The 20001-nt window shown below is 38.6% G+C and overlaps 1 protein-coding gene across 2 annotated transcripts in view; it reads left to right on the top strand.

The window, feature by feature from the left end:
* The window catches only part of CD164L2 (CD164 molecule like 2), a 489059-nt gene that overhangs the window by 155348 nt on the left and 313710 nt on the right, over nucleotides 1-20001 (top strand). For both annotated transcript variants that reach the window (XM_044084448.1, XM_044084440.1), the window contains exon 3: nucleotides 12210-12284. In XM_044084448.1, the coding sequence (XP_043940383.1) occupies nucleotides 12210-12284 (75 nt within the window). The remainder of the gene's footprint in view (nucleotides 1-12209; nucleotides 12285-20001) is intronic.

Below are 20001 nucleotides of genomic sequence, written 5' to 3'. Positions count from 1 at the left end.
AGAAAAAGGCTTAGGACATTTTTACACTTACCGCAACATAGGCCCTTAGCTATACCTCCAGTTCTTCCTGTTGTGGATGATGCATTTAATGATGTTTGCACTGCTCCTGATACTTTACCTCCAGCCCCTGCCAAGCCCGATAGGTTTTACAGGGTACCGGACACTCATCACCACTTATACAAGGCTCCCTTTGCAGATCCTGAGACTATCTCACAGGGACCTAAGGCAGTAGCTTCAACCTCAGCGAAAAACCCTCTCCCTTCTGAAAGGGAATCCAGGTCCTTAGAGAGATGGGGTAAAAAAGTATACACCTCTGCTACTCTCTCAGCTAGAGCTTTGAACTGTCAGTTTCATATGATCCAATACCAAGAGTTTATGCTTGATCAGTTAACTAAGAAACTGTCCTCTGATGATTCCTTAGATAAGAAATATGTTCTAGAAATGGTGAATAACATTCAGCAGGTTAGTAACCATTCTTTAAAATGTGGCTATGATGCACTGGAGGCTTCATTTAGATCAGCCATGACTGGCACAGTTATAAGAAGGCATGCATGGTTGAAAGAACAGGTCTTGCCGGATCATGTTAAAGCAAAGCTATTAGATGCTCCTATGGATAAGGTCAGTCTATTTGGTTCTCCTGCCCAACAAGTAATGAAGAAAATGGAAGAGAAGGCAAAATCTGTACAAACAGTTAAAGATTTCCTACAGGTTCAGCCCCCAAGATTTAGCAGGAACTGGCCTTCCAAAAATTGGTCCTTTCCAGACTCCTCTAAAACTCAGAGAGGCAGGAATAGACGTTCCAGAGGCAGAAACCAATCCAGAGGAGGTGCCTACAGGGGACGCCAGTGGCAAGGCAATAACCAACGAGGCACAGATACAACCACTGCCACTACAACAGGACAATCACAGTGACTTGGCTCTCACACCACCTACCAGGGAACAAATAGCAGCACCCTTAGGCGGAAAGTTAGCCTTATTTTCAAAAAACTGGCACTATATCACAAGAGACAAGTGGATTTTGCAAACTATAGACCAAGGCTACAGGTTTCATTTCCACACCTTACCAGTAAAAAGAGGAATGCCAAACCTACCACCAAATCAAAAGACAGAAGCTCTAAAACAAATAGCTCAATTAACAAAGATGAGAGCTGTGGAAAGGGTACCACCTACAGAACAGGGCAAGGGATTTTACTCCAGACTCTTCCTAGTACCAAGAAAAGAGAAAGGTTGGAGACCTATTCTCGACCTGTCCGCCTTAAACACATTCATCATTGTTCCAAAATTCAAAATGCTGACCCTACAGCAACTTCTTCCCATGCTGGGCAAGGAGTATTGGCTGGTGACTCTAGATCTCAAGGATGCATACCTGCACGTCCCGATACGACCGAATTGCAGAAGATACCTCAGATTTCTTGCAGGATCAGAGCATTATCAATTCTCAGCATTGCCCTTTGGCTTATCTACTGCGCCCAGAGTGTTCACGAAATGCCTGGCATCAGTAATTGCTCATTGCAGGCTTCAGGGAATCCAAATTTATCCATACCTGGACGACTGCCTGATACAAGCGGACAACAAAAGCAAGCTGACACAAGACTTACAAAGAGTCATTTGCTTACTACAAGCCCTGGGATACACAGTCAATTTAAAAAAGTCAAGACTGATACCATCCCAAACAAGAACATTCTTGGGTGCAGAATTGGACACAGTAAAACAGATGGCATTCCTAACTGCAGAAAAACAAGAACAACTTCCTCTTTACTTCTTGGCATTAACAAAGCAGAACAAACTAACATCAAGGAAAGTACTGCAGGCCTTGGGCTTCATGGCATCCTGCATAATCCTGGTCCCCCATGCCAGACTGCATATGAGAAAGCTCCAGTGGTACCTAAAGAATTTATGGTCTCAACACAGGCACAGCTTGGAAACCGAAATACCACTAATCCCATGCCTGAAACAAGAGTTCCTATGGTGGGCTCAGGCATGCCAGTCAAACCAAGGTTTGTCCTTCCACAATATTCAAACAAGCCAAACCATCACAACGGATGCCTCAGACCTCGGTTGGGGGGCCCACATGCTGGACAAGTGCATTCAAGGCTTATGGACTCCAGATCAGCTGCACCTGCACATAAATCAAAAAGAAATGCTGGCAGTAAAACTAGAAATCCAGAATTTCAGACCATTCCTCAAAGAAGGCCAATTGATGACAAGGACAGACAACACCACAGTCATGTGGTACATCAACAAACAGGGAGGCACTCATTCATACCCCCTATGCCGCATGGCTCTGGACCTATGGAATATGGCTCTGAGCTACAACATTCAGTTACAGGCAATATTTGTACCGGGAAAAGAAAACATCCTAGCAGACATGTTAAGCAGAACTACCTCGGATACTCACGAATGGATGCTACACCCGGACATCTTCAAGGCCATCACAAAGAAATGGGGAATGCCACAAGTAGACCTATTCGCATCCCCACTCAATCACCAGCTCAAGAAATTCTGCACAAGGACATACCACCCACTTGCTTGGAAGGTGGACTCTCTATCCTTCAGTTGGAAAGGCCTGACAGCATATGCATTTCCGCCCCTTCCTTTGATGCACAAGGTACTACTGAAAATCAAAGAGGAACGTCCAAGGATAACTCTGATAGCTCCAAATTGGCCAAGACAACATTGGTATCCATTGCTGAGGAGCATGTCTCGGGGGGAAACGTGGACACTACCCCTGATTCCTTTGATGTTAACTCAGAGCGACTACAACATCCTGCATCCAAACCTGAAAACTCTGCAACTGACTGCCTGGAACATTACATAAGAGCAACTAACCCAGATTTATCCCAAAGGGTTAAAGACATTATCCTTGAGGCCCGCAGACCTTCAACAAGAAGGAACTATGCAGGAAAATGGAAAAGGTTTGTCATTTGGAGTACTGAAAGAGGGAAAGATGTGTCAAAGGTAGATATTGCCAACATCCTGGAGTATTTGGCAGAGCTTCTCCATACAGGCCTGTCCTATTCATCCATCAAGATACATGCATCAGCTATTTCTGCAGGATACAGCTTCGATCCCCTTGTCTTCTCACATCCTCTGCTCAGGCAGTTCCTGAGAGGAATTAAGAATATAAAACCTCCTAGGAAACCACCATTACCAGCATGGGACTTGAACTTTGTGCTAGAAAAATTGACACTCCCTCCATTCGAACCAGCAGCAACAGCAGATCTTCAACACCTATCCTGGAAAACTGCTTTTCTACTGGCAATTACTTCAGCAAGAAGGGTTTCAGAGCTACAGGCTTTAATGGCAGTACAACCCTTCCTAATCTTCCATCAAGATAGAGTATCCATGAGAACTAATCCTACATTTATGCCTAAGGTGGTATCCAGAGTGTCTCTAAACCAGGCTATCCACCTACCTACCTTCTTTCCCAATCCACAGAACAGAGGGGAAAGACTGCTACATACCTTGGATGTACATAGACAGTTGTGCTACTACCTGGACAGAACCAAGGACAATAGAAAAACTGACCAGCTTCTAGTAGCTTATGCAACAGGAAGGGAAGGAAAAGCAATTTCCAAACAGACAATCTCCAAGTGGATAGGAAATTGCATAAGATTCTGTTACTCCTACCATGGAAAGCAAATTCCACAGAACATAAGGCCTCATTCTACAAGGGCTACAGCCACTACCACAGCTTTTTTATGAGGAGTGGCTACCAAGGACATTATTGAGGTGGCTACTTGGACCTCCGTGCATACATTTGCCAAGCATTATAACTTACCTCTATACTCTAGATCCCGAGCAGGGTTTGCCACTGCTGTTTTGCAAGGGATCCTAACTACACCATAATTCTTCTTCCTCCTCCCCTAGTTTGGCTATGGTATTCTACCCATTTGTAAGGACTGCAGATGCATCCTTGAAGGACATAGTACAGTTTTGTACCTACCATAAATGTAGATGTCCGAACAGGATAGCATCTGCAGTCAGGATTACCCACCCTCCTTCCCCTCTGTGGTACTCCTAGGGTATTTGCCCCCTAATAGCTAGCTGGGGGGGGATCTCTTATGGTGTATTTGTTTGTATATATGTACATACATGCTTATTTGTTTTTTGGAAATATTGGCATTTACCCAAAAATTTAGCTATCCAAGAGGGCAACTGGCATCTGGGGCAAGAAACACTGAGGAAAATGGCGTCGGCTGATGCCTTTATACCTGAAGACCAGCAGAGATGACGTTGGGTGAAGTGCGACACCAGCCGAGGCCAGACCCAGACTTTGGAATCCGGCCGACCGAAGGGCTGCCTGACGACAGGACAACCCATTTGTAAGGACTGCAGATGCTATCCTGTTCGGACATCTACATTTATGGTAGGTACAAAACTGTACTATCTCACCACAACCATAATGCTGCACATAACCCTTGATATGCTGAAGTTCTAAAGATTATGTTGCCCAAACCTCAGACTCCCAAAAGACAACACTGGCACAAACCAACTTCAGCAGCACTGCTCTCCTTTTAAGCCTGCAATCTCACATAATGCAAGGAGTCCCAGAGTCATGGTTACTAAGTTCTTAAGGTAGACATCCACTAAACCAAACATTCTAGTTATAGGTGTCTCTGTTGTAAGACATACTGCTGTATCTCTTACTTGACTGAGCAAGGAAAGAGTGACAGTTGTTTATCAGTCTGATGCTTGGATGCATCAGATCACACATGCATTTAATTCCTTGAATAACTAGTACTGATCTGACTCTGTTATGCACTCAATTCCTTGAATAACTAGTACTGATCTGACTCTGTTATAGTACATGTGGGTGACAATGACTTGAGATGTACCTCCTTGGAATATGAGTCAGGTATGAGACCAGCACTGAAGAGCATTCTTTTTTCAAAAAAATCTTTATTTGCTGTTGTATTAACAGACATCATAATAACAGAAATAAAAAGAAAAAATACAAAGTATATGAGTAACAATACAAGGATGAATCTATGTGTCATTCCAGTAAGAAATAATTATTTTACACTTATTTACAACTGTGCTATTCAGCTAGTTAAGACATGAATTCAAATCTATACCTGTTTCCAAAAAAACAATTGGTAGAATAATGGGGGCAGATTTATATCTATTATAGAGCAAACTAGAAAGAGTCAAAAGTGGTTACTGGGAAGATATAAGGTCGAATAGTTTTTCCCAGGTGTTCATGAGATAGGACTGTTTTGTATTATCATATATCACCATTTTATAAGCCAGCAAGTGTTTGAGAGCCATTTGTTTTAACCCCTCCCATGTGATTGCAAATTTGTCTACCCATTTGGACGCAATGCAAAGTTTCGGTAATAGGAAAAGGGTAATTAAGATACAATTTTGTTGTGGTGGTATATCCGGGGGAGGAATGTGAAGTAATGTAAATTCCTATGTCAGAGTATTTTTTTTTCATAGCCCATCTGTTGGAGTTGGATCATTAGGGAACTCCATAGTTTGTATACACATTTACAACTCCAAAAGAGATGGAGTATGTCCACTTTTTGGAATTCACAGTAAGGGCACACTGGTGGGAAGGAAGAGTTAAATTTATGCAGCACCATAGGAGTAAAATAAGCATTGCTAGTGATCATGAGTTGTGTGTACAGCAATTTTTTCAGAGGGGGTATCTTATAAGTTGTTTCAAGTGAGTGTTTTATCTGTTGCTTGGAGATCGAAGGGTTCATTTTAAGCCAGTATTTGGAAAAGAATGTATTGTTTTGATATTTAATAGTGGTTATTAGCCTGTATGCATGCAATATAATTTTTTTCTCTTGATAACATTAATTTCCAAAGGGACTTACAGGTCTCTATGTCCCCGTTTGTTATATTACTGTTAGAGAGATATTGATAACATAACTCTAATCTGCCTTACAATAATTGTGTAGCTTTTTGGTAGTTTAAGATGAGATCAGATATCAGTAATAGTACATTCACAAAAAGGCATGAAGTCTAGAATTAATTTATCTTTTAACAATGGGAAGTTGTTTAGATTAGTCATGGAGTTATTAAGTCTCAGAGCACTCCAGTTGTGCAGGCCTATAATGCCTTCCACACTTTTAGGCCAACTACTGCACTGGAGTGAAAAAAGATGGAGGTGTCTCAGTCTTCATCCAGAAGGGACACGCGTGATGCTCACTACCATAAAGGTTCTTTACCACATATTGACTAGCTATAGAACTCCACCTATGACCAAGGTAAGCCACAATCCCTATCCAAAAGAACTAGAGTCACTCAGTATTAAAGCCAGTATCATTTTCATGCGTTATCTAAACTGTCCAACTGTAGACTGGGTAAGCTATACCTCCACTAGAGAACAAACACAGAGGTTCCTAGAACTTGGCAATACACATGCTGTGGAACAACTAGTCAAAATACTCACTAGAGGAATAACATCTTAGACCTTGTCGGTACTAATATGGGGGCATCTTGCATCATTGCTTGCATATGTTCATCATTTGTGCATCTGCAGGAGGAGGTTCAGCTTATGGTCTACCCTGGTTTCCCCACCCACACTCCAGGCAATGATTAAACAATGAGGGGCAGACACGCAGTAGGAACATGTGATGTCTCATCCCGCCTTCAGAGAAGCTCAGTCATTTTTCACCCAAATCCCCCCTTTGGACTAAGCCTTCCTAGTACATCCTCAGACTCTACCAATGATGTCATGAAGAATACCTACTCAACTGCCTTCCCTCCCCAGGATGGAAACATCTTCATCCCTCCTTACAGCTCAATCAGTTGTCCAGTTCACTAATCAAACAATGATCATTAGAGTTGCAGTTAGGGCTTTATCTCTTTATGCCACTGGCACAGCACAACTCTTATTTTATAACTGTCAAATATCTACAGGGAAACTTGATTGTTATGCACATGAGATTAATGCTTGTCAGTGGTATAGACACATTCTAGCAACTTATTTAATCCATGGCAGGATGTTTCCCCTCATGTTATGGCCAGTATCTGAATATAATTCTCAAGGGTAACATTGGTGACAGAATTAAGGTACTCTCTGTGGTAGTTTTCTTTAAATTATCTACCAGTGAAGAGTATGATGCCTTAAAGTCCCCTCTGGAAAGATAGTGTGCAGTACCCTACTGTGAAGTGGAAATGATGTGTAAAGAATTACTGGGTTTTGGATCTTGTTTTGCTTCACCAGCTGTAACTGTGGATATTCTGCTGTATAGCAGCTATAAAGTATTTCATTGTCACTATAAAGATTATTTAAACAAGAGTATATATATATATATATATATATATATATATATATATATATATATATATATATATGGGACATTGTGATTCATATGGGTTGCAGATGGAAAGTTATTTTTCTGCTGCACTGCATATAATACAACACTACTTCATTAGCTCTAATTTGTTATATTGTATGTGTTTGCCAGGTCAATTGCTTTTTTAATATTTTCCTCTAGCACTTCTGTTACATTATTATATGAGTTTATTGTTTGGATTTCTATTTAATGATTAAATGCATTGCTTTTGATTTTGCTCAGCTGCATTTTGTATTGTTGGATACCAAGCTTTTTTTTCTTTTTCATTTGAATTATGTATATATTTGGGAGACATGCTTTTTCTGTATATTTCAGTTGTGTCTTTTAATGTCATGGTTATCCGTTTACTACTTTTATATGTTTTATTTTCATAAATATGTTTGCTTTACACTCATTACCATAGAAAGTCCTGCCTCTTTCTTAGTCAGTCTCTTAATCAAGCTAAAGTGCCAGCCTTACACAAGGGAAGGGTAAGACAATGTAGTCCGTGACACAAACTTCCATTATAGCATGTCCTACACAATTCTGAACAAGGGATTAGTAACAGAGCTTCAAAACTCTATATGAACTGAATTGTGTTAACTACATAAGCTCCTGTTTCTAGTAATCCTCAAAAAAAGGCCCCTTATAATTATTATGAAATAGAACTGTTTGCCCTTCTTAAAAAGCAGGAGGGTACATTTTTTAATGGCTAAGAATATTTCAAACACCGGTGCATTTTACTGCTTTTTTTAAGGCAACATGCACCTTCTTTTGAGTAAGCAAATACACCTTTCTGGTTCAGTACATCATACACTCACTGGCATATTGTAAAATCATTCTGTGTGTTCTCTCACCATATCAGGCACTTGAATTTCATATAGTAGTGTTTACTATATTGCACAATATAAAATCTTCTGCACTTAATTCATTGTCCTACTTTGCCCATGTATGATAATCCCAGACTTGCTCCTGCCCTCACCAAACCATATATATTGTCTTCCCAGAAATCCTTTCTTTAACAGTACGGCTATGTGAGACAGTCACATACACACACACACACACACACACACACACATGCATCCACACACACACACACACACACACACACACACACACACACACACACACACACACAAACCCATGCATCCACACACACACACAAACACACACACAAAAACACACACACCATGTATTCACAAATTTGCAATACTTACCTTTGTGAAAACGAAATATTCACTCTTATACCCATTCTTCAATCTTCTTCACCCAAAGCCATCTTCACACAAACATACATGTCTATCTATCTGTCTGCATATGGAAGTATATAAAATAACTGACACTGCAAAACAAAATATCACAGCACTGAACATTTTCCACAAAAGGTCAAACACAAAAATCTCTGTAATGAAATGTGCATGCTCAAAAATTAAACTTGGAGTGTGCAAGTCACAAAATAGTATTTTTGCTGGGGAACATGTCCCACTGTACCCCCATTTAGGGAGCACCATCTACTATTAAATCATTCCAATCCTTAGCTCACAGAATAGTGGAGAAAGGGCATAAATTACAGTGATCTCACTCTGGCACTTCTGATCAGCTAATTTTTCAACCAAATGGGTCAGACAGAAAAGCTGTCCAGTAAGGAAAATGTTGATGTATATAACATGAGGACTTCTACCCTTTTTTTCAGATATTTTTAGAGAGAGATCAGATGTTGTATTTGTATTGACTGGTAGAAATGTGGAAAATGAAACAATTATTTATCTTTAAATAAATAAGAAATGCCTGAGCTACCACAAAGAAAAATAATCCTGCACTGTGAGATAGCAGAAAAACCTCATCCAATTCATTCAGCTAAACACTTTTATTAACAGAATGTTAGACTTCATCAGAACTGATGGACTCAACACTATCTCTCTCTCTCTCTCTCTCTCTATATATATATATATATATATTAAATGAAATTATTTTCGTTTAAATAATTAAAATCGATCATTAAATAATACTTTAAAGACTAACAGTAAAAGTCTATTGATTTTTCATGCAATATCTTTAGTTTATTGTATATATTAGCACACTCATTTGTACCAGGATGTTTTATGTTATTTAATCTTAATTACCAGTAATTTTTGTTAAGCTCTAATAAAGTGATAATGCCACTCCCTTCATGGAAAGATAGACACAATCAGTAACCACAAACATAAAGTTTCTAAAATCCTCACTTTGCAAACAATGTCAAAACAAGGCATTCTCATGTATTTTACTTCTTAGTATCATTAATGCATTCCTTAATATATGATTTTTAAACACACAATAGTTTTAGTTTTTTTTCCTACCTAAAATGCAAAACTGGTTTAACAAGTGACTAAATACACCATCCCGAAGAGACACAAGTAAATGTTCCTTTGAGTTGAATAATCCTACTATCACCTTTCACCTTTACTTTGTTGTTGAAATCTATAATCCACAAAAGTTACAAAACAAAAGCAGGGGTAGTACTTTTTAAATTTATAGATGACATGGGATCATATGATCATAGCAGGTTACTAGGCTATCGACTGTCATTTCAAGCCTAGCCATTTCATCCCAATGTAATACTATAGATACTCTAGGCTATACCCGGGATTGTATTTAGTAATGACTGCCCAAAATAAGCTGTCAAATCCTTGTGTAATAATGGCTTTAAATTTCTTGATCTTCTGAATATAAACAAAGGTATGATTCCAAAAACATCCTTAAGTTATGTGCTGCATGTTAACAATTTCCAATTATCATTATTAACTGTATGTACTGCCCTGTTCTCCAAACTATAGTCTAAAACAAGAGAGTTAGTTTTATCACTGCTCATTGTGTTATAGTATATTCCTTCTGTATTATTGAAACACTTGCCACAACCCAGAATGAGTGTATATGTGTTATTGTGTTCCTGAAGCACTATGTTAAACATCTTATCCAAGAAAGATTGTGGATAGTCTGTGTTATAATTCTAATAAAAACTTGGCTACTGAAATAGTCACCATCAGAGCTAGTTAATCCTGATACTGTAATAGGCTGACCATTAAGAATATTCTTCTGATTAATTAATGGATGTCCATTTCTACTATATGTAAAAATGTGTTGGTGAAAGTTTTTTTTCTAAAAATTGTAGAAATAAATTTGTTGCCATCATAGTCTTTCTTAACCATTATATTCAAGTAATTAACTTGTTTTTATCTTATGTAAATATTTAAAAAAATATGCATTATGTAATTAATATTATTATAACTTATTAATGTTACTTAACACACAAAAAACAAATTATCTATGAAACGACAAAAAAAAAACATATTTGTAAAAGTCAGAACTGTAAATAAATTTTTACTCCCATTCATTGATTCATAATGATAGCATTGCTTGGTGGCATAATGGCATCCATGGCAACAACTAATGCCTCCAGGTAGTATTTCCTGTTAAACAGAAAAAAAGTGTTGTTTAGTACAATATCTCACAAGCTACAAAAAACTTGCAATTGAAATGTAGAAATATTGTCAAGTTTCATTATATAGTTCCTAATCATATAAAGCCCTGCATCACAGGTAACATCTTTATTGTAATTTAAGCCAATAATATTCAGCAACTAAATGAGGCAGGCTGATCCTTAGTATAAGGAATCAGTTGAAGGATAGCTCCAGAAGAAGGCTGAATCTTCATGAGGAGATAACTCACAAACTTCTTTATGTCCAAAAGTCTGAGTGTGCTCTCACACTGCACATTGCATTGTATGAATGTCATAATGAATCAAAACTGAGCCACCACTTTACCTTTTATTAAGCACCTTTATTAAATTATCACTTAAGACATTGGCAAAAATACCTTAACAGAAAAGAAAATAAACCATCTTAACATGTTTTCCTATTTACATTTATTATACATCACATATATTTTCTTTCTTTGTAACTATCATTAGTCCAATATTACATAAATTGTTGAATTTTTGCGTTCCCTTAAACTTCACTCCTCTTCCTCCTTGGGCATTATTCTGCTTGTATTGTTCCCACAATTTCCTTTTATGTCTATGCAATGTGCTTCTTTCTTCGTTTTTTCTAAAGATCCCTTTTCTATTTATTTCCTTATAATATTCAATACTTCAAATGCAGTTGGTTTAGACTTTGACTTCCATTTCCTAGTAATTGCTTTTTTAGCAGCCAACGTAATAAAACTAAATAAAATTAATCTCTTTCACATTGTATGCTATTTTGTCCCTTACATTATTTCCTCCTGTTGATGTTCCTGTAACTTCTGAGCACATGCAATCCAGATATCATGCCTCCAGCCTGCGTGTTGTGCATGTTTCTGCTATGCATGCAGAGCTGATTACTCTCCCTGTACTAATATATCATATAACTGACTTGTTTTATTTTTAGCTTCCTGATCAGCCTTCATTGAATCCATTGTCTTACATAGTGTTCAATGTAGCTATTATTTTGGGCAGAATGTATTTGGCATCCAGACTCATCATTGACAAATGCATGTAGTGTATTAGCTGCAGTGCTCAGGGAAGATGATATTTAACTGCAGTGTTACCACTCCCTGAATTGCAAATGCATTTTCCATGCTTGTTGTTAAAAATTAGTTGTGATTGCAGGTCATAATGGAAAATGGGGTTTCTTGCCTGAAAGTCTGAGAATCAAACTGCTTATTTTCTTATGTTTTTTAATGCCAAAAAGGCTATACAGTCAGTTAATATATTTTAATCAATAACGCTTTATCTGAAATGCTTAATTCAAAATATGCAGGGCTGGAGTACATTTTATTATTTACAAAATGGTGGTGTACATGAAAATTAATGTAGTATTGCATAGTATTCTCTTATGTCATTCATGTTTTCAGTAATTAAAATCAACCCTGCTTTTTGTTTTTTCTATTTTGCAGAGAATGACAGATGTGATTCAAAAGGTGAAGCAAAGGAAGGCTGCACCATCTACAATGAAACAAAAATGTGTTCAGGTACATTGTATACAAAATAACCATTAGGAGCTCATGCAGGACAGCTAGCATGACCTATAAAAAGATGGACATTTAAAAATATTGCTGAGGATGTATATGGAGGTAGAAGATACATTCTTCAAACTTTTTCACTTGTTGAAAGACTGAATCCTTCAGTTTTAGCTGCCAGAGAAGCTGAAGAGGCGCTTTTTTTCAGCAAGGGCAGCTCAGTGTGAATAAATTCACCTACACTTCAGGAAATTAAAGTGCTTCTGTAAGTCAGTGCCCTCTAAAGGTGAATGTGCATCCTTAGGTTCATAGGTTCATAGGTTGATACTAGGCTATCTGCCCTAGGGCATTTATAATCCTAGCCAGAGTGTGTTTGGCTTTCGCCACCCTTCTTAGATTAGTTGACTGTGCCTCTGTATAGTAGGTCACAGAAGATAGCCCATTTAAGGTTAGTTTACCATGTCTCTGTCTAGCAGTGACACAGAAGAGATCCCAGGGATAAATTTACGATCTCCCATCCAAACGTCAAGATTCTTCTTGAAGAGGGTCATTGAGGGGCTCTGTCTGACATGGATTGGGATTTTGTTCCAGAGTGAGGGGAGCCTCTGGGATATGAATCTGTCCCTCCAGCATGTTCTATTTATTTCTGTGCTGAGGTTTAAGTCACTAGAGCGTGTAGTTCTGATGGATTTGGATTTCTTGAGGTGGAGCATGTCCATTAATTCAAAATCTCCCACAGATTACATACATTCAGTAAGATCATTTTGTTGTTAGATGTTATCTACTGAAAAGGCTATTTATGAAGGAATCATTTGAAAAAAGAGTTAAAACAGGTGCTGTGCACCATTTTTTAAGTGAAAATAAAGTGTGTTCCTGAAAAGTATGAACATGTTGGCCCTGAGGCTGGGTTGTAAACCAAGAGGGTGTTTTTTTGAGGAGGCAGTAAGATGATGGTTATTAATAGGACGTGCTGGAGGGATAGATTCATCACCCAAAGACTCCCTATGCTGTGGAATAAAATCCCGGTATATGTGAGGCAGAGCACCTCGCTGGCCTTGTTCAAGAGAAATCTTGACCAATGGATGGGAGATCGCAGATATACCCCAGGGATTACCTCAGTGTCACTGCTCAACAGAGGCACAGCAAAATAATGGGTATAGTTCCCCATACTAAAGGGGTGGCGTAAGCCACAAAACTATGGGCTAGGCTTGTAAATGCCCTCGGGCAGATAGCCTAGTATGAACCTATGAACCTATGAACCTATGATGAGTACAGGCTATAAGCTTTCATTTTTACAATATTGCCCTCAATATATGAGTGTGAAGGAACCAGTATTATGGGATTTGAATCCCACCATTAGCACCAGTCAGCATACAAAGGACAGTCGGTCTTAAGGTTGTATGTTAAATGCACACTGCTCCTCGATGAATAAGCAGTACCTGCCACATCCAAATAATCTTTAGTTTGTACAGCTACAAATCAGAGTTTCAGTCACTGCCACCCAACCTTCATCCATATCAGACTGAGCATGCTTCTTTTTAGGCCAACATTACAAACAGCAGTTGTAAGGTTGGCCTCGTGCCCCTCCCTGCCCCCAAATCCAACCTAGATGTGCTAAATTAATAAGACAGAAACCACACCCCTATTTCATTAACCAATCAAAACTCATAAAATAGACCCCTCCTTCTTCTATCCCTCTTTACTTTATTTTTCTATAACCTGTGCATAAGTTAACAACTATACAATGTCACACCCACTATCAATGTTAAAATTCAAATTAAGAATTATCTACACCCTACTCCCACTGCTGTTTATCCCTTTTCTTCTTACTGCCTATGAACATCAGAGCTACTTAGGTTTCCATCATCCTCGAGCCCAAACTGCTATCATGATAGTATTAAATAAGTTAGATTATTTATTAAATCCCTACACACCTAACCCCTTACATACTAAATACCTCCAGCCTGCTAAATTCAGATATATCAACCCCAAAACTAAAAGATACTATAATCTGATACTCAAATATCTGAAACTCATAATTAGACTACAATGCAACCTAACCATGGATGGAGACATCCACCCAAACCCCAGTATGTCTTCTTCGAACAATACTACAACCAATATCACTTTTCCCACTAACTCACAAACCATAAACAAACTCACTAACTCTGTCTTGATTAGTCACCTGAACATTAGAAGTTTAAATAACAAGATCCATCGCCTTCATGCCCTCTTAGATACTCTCTCCCCAGATATACTGGGTCTTATGGAAACCTGGCTCAAACCTTCAACAACAGATAATGAGATAATCCCTCCAGGTTATAACATACTAAGGCTTGACTGCACCACTAGGAAGGGAGGTGGGGTGGCTGTTCTATATAAACGTACACTGGAAATGAACTGTGTCACTCCACAAACAACTCGAGTGGATAATGCTGAAATCCTCATTACTAAGCTACAAATCAATACGGCTAAATGCATAAACATAGTCTGTGTTTATCTTCCTTCAGGCAATAACACAAACACCCGTGAAGATTTTCTTTGCTGGCTGTCACATAACTACCCCGAAGAAACCATTGTCCTTGGCTATTTTAACATAGATTGGTATTCTTGCTCTACAGATACCCCTACTCTCCATGTAGACCTTTATGGATTTAAGCAGGTCATATCCTCCCCAACTAGTATCAGTAAACCCAACAATAAAAACGCACCCTAGATTGGATACTCATTAATAGTGATCACTACATGTATAAGGCTGGGACGCTGTCTGATGACATAAGTGATCACTTTCTTACCTATATAATCAGGCACAAAGCCGATGTCCCTAACCAACCCACTTACAAAACAATAAGGAACAGCAAGAAATTCAACCTCACTAGTTTTAAAAATGAACTCAAAGCATGTAATTGGTCAGTTCTTAAGGATCTTCCACTGGAAGAGGCTGTAACTTACTTTAATACCAAATTCTTAGCCATCCTTGACACACATGCACCAGCACTATTGATTAGAATGAAAACAAAAGTTGCCCCATGGCTTTCTAAAGAAACCAGACAAAAAACATCACTTAGAAACCAAGCCTGGATAACATGGCATACCACAAAAGCTCCTGCAGATCAACTCAGATAAAAACAGCTAAGGAATGACTCAAAAAATCCATTATAATAGAGAAAAAAACTATTACTGTCACGTAAAACAGAAGCACCAAAACCATCCTCAAAGATTTTGGGCAGGTGTAGAACAAACTCCTACATCCAGGTCAGTCCTCCACTCCTTCCCCCTCAGCTACTGCAAAAAACCTCCAGAATTAGTGGCCAATACCTTTAATAGCTTCTTTACAGAAACCATCCAGCAGCTAGCTATCCAACTATCTCCCAGTTGCCCAAACCCCACTGATGCATTACCTTGTTCTCAACTCTCCTTTAACTTCCAAACAGTAGCTACCTCTCTTATCACTACACTTCTCAAGAAATTAAAACCAACCACCCTATCTGCAGATCTCCTCCCAGCTGAGTGCCTTCAAAAAGCCACAGAGATCATAGCTTATCCAGTCACCATTCTGATTAATATAACTATATCTGAGGCTACCATCTCCTCCATCTGGATCCCATGTAATCCCTCTCCATAAAGGGGGCAGTTCCACTGAATTATCAAACTATAGATCCATAGCTATCCTGCCATCCCTAGCAAAACTAATAGAAAAATGTATCCACAAACAGCTCAGGAGCTACCTTCTCAAGGACAAGCTCCTGACTAACACTCAGCATGGTTTTAGGCCATTCCATAGCACAACATTGGCCCTCCTTTCCTTGGCTAATGTCATTAATCAAAATCGGAACAATAACAAACTTTCCTCTGCCCTCTTTCTAGATCTTTCCAAGGCCTTCAACATGGTTAACCACCAACTCCTCATACTAGCACTGAAAACCGTCTCCCTAGATAACCAGACTCTCAAGTGGTTCCAGTCATATCTGAATGGTAGACACCAAGCTGTCTTATGGAAGGACAATGCATCTACCCTACTACCTGTCACCCTAGGAGTCCCCCAGGGATCTATATTAGAACCTCTCCTATTTTGTATCTTTATTAATGAACTGCACAAGATCATCCAAGATGCAATCTGTGTTCAGTACGCAGATGATTCGACTTTAATATGCTTGGCCACCTCCCCTAGAGACCTTCAGATAGTTTCTCAAGCCACTTTTAACACAGTAGAAAACTGGCTCCTTAATAAGCAGCTCATATTAAATTTGAACAAAACAAAACTATTGCTTTTCTCTCCCAACAGTAGACACCCCTTACTAGCCTTTACTGTAAGATCTAGCAATGGGACCATCATTTCTCCTGACCCCTCTACCAAACTTTTAGGAGTAATAGTTGACAATAACCTCAAGTTTGATTTACACATTAGGCAAACTATTAAAACAGTCAATAAAAAACTTGGATCTCTCTGCAGGAATAAACCCTACCTAACTCCATTAGCTAGAACTGTCATTCCCCGAACACACCTTCTCTCCACCCTCCTTTATGCTTCCCCTTTATTTACAAACTTGAGTAAGACTAACCTCAACAAATTATATAGTTGCTATAATAACATTGCCAGATTCGCCACTGGTACAGCTTACAGAACCCATCACTGCCTTAACCTAAACTCTCTAAGGTGGCTTGACTTACCTAATCTACTTCAGGTCAATCAACTAATAGTAGCTCACAAGATTCTTTATCAGCCTGCAAATACACCCGTACTCGTTAACCTTATCAGTCCCTACAGTACCCTTAGGGCACTACACAGTAACCTTAGGGCACTATACAGTAACCTTAGGGCACTGTACAGTAACCTTAGGGCACTATACAGTAACCTTAGGGCACTACACAGTAACCTTAGGGCACTGTACAGTAACCTTAGGGCACTACACAGTAACCTTAGGGCACTATACAGTAACCTTAGGGCACTGTACAGTAACCTTAAGGCACTGTACAGTAACCTTAGGGCACTACACAGTAACCTTAGGGCACTATACAGTAACCTTAGGGCACTGTACAGTAACCTTAGGGCACTGTACAGTAACCTTAGGGCACTATACAGTAACCTTAGGGCACTACACTCATCCGACAAACTCTTAGTTCAAACTTTCAAAGCTAACAACTTAGCTGGATAATCACTGTTTGCCAACTCCGTGGGCAAAACCTGGAACTCCCTTCCTGTTGACCTTACTTCAGAACTCTCTCCAACACAACTCAAGAAAAATCTAATACAGTACTTAAACTGCACTGGCTTTGCCCATACACCAATCCGGATTAATTAATACCAAATACTCAGGTGCCAAAACAGGATGTCTTCCTCCACTCTGACTACATCCGATGTGTATGAATATAATCCTATAACAATGTATTATATTGTTAGACTGATGGATTATGAATCTATATATGCTTCTATTTTTACATCTTATATGTAACACACATCTTATATGTTGATCTTGACAAATGTTTTATATCCTATATGTAATAGTCTTTGTATGTATGTCTGGAGCTTTTTCTCCCCGGACCTCTGCTGAAAATGGACATGTATCCAATCGGACTATCCCGGTCAACAAAGGTAAAATAAATAAAATAAATAAATAAAATATGACCAGAATTGATTAGAGTGCACAAATTCAATAGCAACACCCTCCTTCCCCTGTTTTAAGTATGGTTCTCCCAGAAAGGTAGAGCAAGAACACACCTTAATATTTGCCCATAAAATAAGTCAGCATTTAGATATTTGAATAATGTCAATGTCTTAAGCAGTATCAGTTTGATGGACAGATTTCTTCAGTCACTCTCACCAGTAAAATGTGTAAACTCTTCAGTTAATAAGGGAAAGATCAGTCACATGCATTTAGAGTTTAAAAAGTCCTTACTTGAAGTAAAACATTAAAATTTGTTTTTCAAATATACATGTAGATAGTGCAGAACTTTTGCAAGAAACTACAATGGTCTGATTCTAGTTAAAAGATACACTGTCTCCTCACTATTTCTGACTTTTATATCTGAAATGGTATTTTCAGAGTCCTTGAAAATCATATTATTGCTAGTGCTTTGTCTCTATTGATCTCATCCAGTGGGCAGATAGGAGTAACACCCTTAACTGACTTCTACAACTGTTTGGACTGTCAGTCAGTCTTTCTGTTATAATTCTCCAAACAACATTTCTTCTTGGTTTAGTTTAAACATAGAATATGCCTTCTTTTGTTACCAGTTGCATGTCCAAAGAGGAAGGGTAAGATTCAGTGCTAATATCAAGGGTGAAGGGTAAGATTCAGTGCTAATATCAAATAAGGCATCATTATGAGAAATGTCATATATCTTTACAGTGGTAAATGCAATTGTTTACTATTTAACATTTAGCATTTGTTGACATATCACACTTTACTGATAAGGCAAGCATTGTGTTACACTTTTATCTTTTAAACCACATTTTACATTTAATTGAAATGTAATGCAGCTTTAGTATACTTCTGCATTTTTCTTTGGCTGAATAACAGCATTTTCTTAATTCATTCCAGAGTTTCTCACATTATTGCTGTATAGTGCAATGGTGACATAGTGCCCATCAGAATATTTGAAGAGGTAGCTAATTTGCTGTTGGAGTCTTTCATAGAACTCTTCAGTTTTTCCAAGAAAAAGGGTAAGGTGACTGATGACTAAATAACTCCAGATTTTACCCATAAAGGAGGGATCATGTACTCATAAAAGGACCATGATGCCTTCACTTAAAGGGAGCCCAATGACAACAATTTCAGATATCCAGTGTGACATTGGAAATGCTGGTTTTGTAAATGGAGATGGCAATGAGCATCTTTTCCAGTGTTATGAGTCCATCATGCCAATGGACCACAGGTTCTGCATTAATATTGGTCCTTTAGAATATAGCAGTACTTTTTTTTTTTTCGAAAATGTAGCAAATAAGCTAACTCAGACGTTAAGGGTTCAGTACTGGACAAAACATGGTATATATGTATATGCAGTAGGTGGATTGGACACTCTAAATTGACCATAGGTGTGAGTGTGTGTGTGTGAGTGAGTGGTACAGATGAACCACCGTGCCGGGGTTAGCCAGCCAGTGGTGTAAATCTTGGCTCGAGATGACTGTCACTATTGAAGTGACACCCTGACTCCATGTGAAAAATGGGAAAAAGGGGTTGAGGATGGATATATATTTTATCTTTCTCTTTCTTTCTCCCTCTCACTGTGTGTGTGTGTGTGTGTGTGTGTGTGTGTGTGTGTGTGTGTGTGTGTGTGTGTATGTGTATGTGTGTATATACATATATATATATATATATATATATATATATTTATATATATATATATATATATATATATAGATATATATATGGATTCCTATTACAAGAACAAAAGTTCACAACTTCGAACTTGTAATAGGAAGCCTCACTTACGCAAAAGTTTACTTTAACGAAAGTGAACTTCTGCGAAAGTGCACTTCACCAAAAGTACCACAGCACAGTGGAGGACATCAAAAAGGAAGCTATGTCCTCCACTATGGTGCGATACTCATGGACCTTAGGGTTAGGGCATGGGTTAGGGTAAGGGGATAGTTAGTAAAGCTATCCCCTTACCCTAACCCATCCCCTAACCCTAAGGTTTGTGACTATCGCACCATAGTGGAGGACATTGCTATGTCCTTCACTGTGCTGCAGTCATCACGGACCTTAGGGTTAGGGCACGGGTCATG

The sequence above is a fragment of the Protopterus annectens genome, chromosome 1.part1 (genome assembly GCF_019279795.1).
Source record: "Protopterus annectens isolate FY-2018-M chromosome 1.part1, PAN1.0, whole genome shotgun sequence".
In the NCBI taxonomy this organism is placed as follows: domain Eukaryota; kingdom Metazoa; phylum Chordata; order Ceratodontiformes; family Protopteridae; genus Protopterus; species Protopterus annectens.
This window is presented reverse-complemented; position numbering and strand designations above follow the sequence as displayed.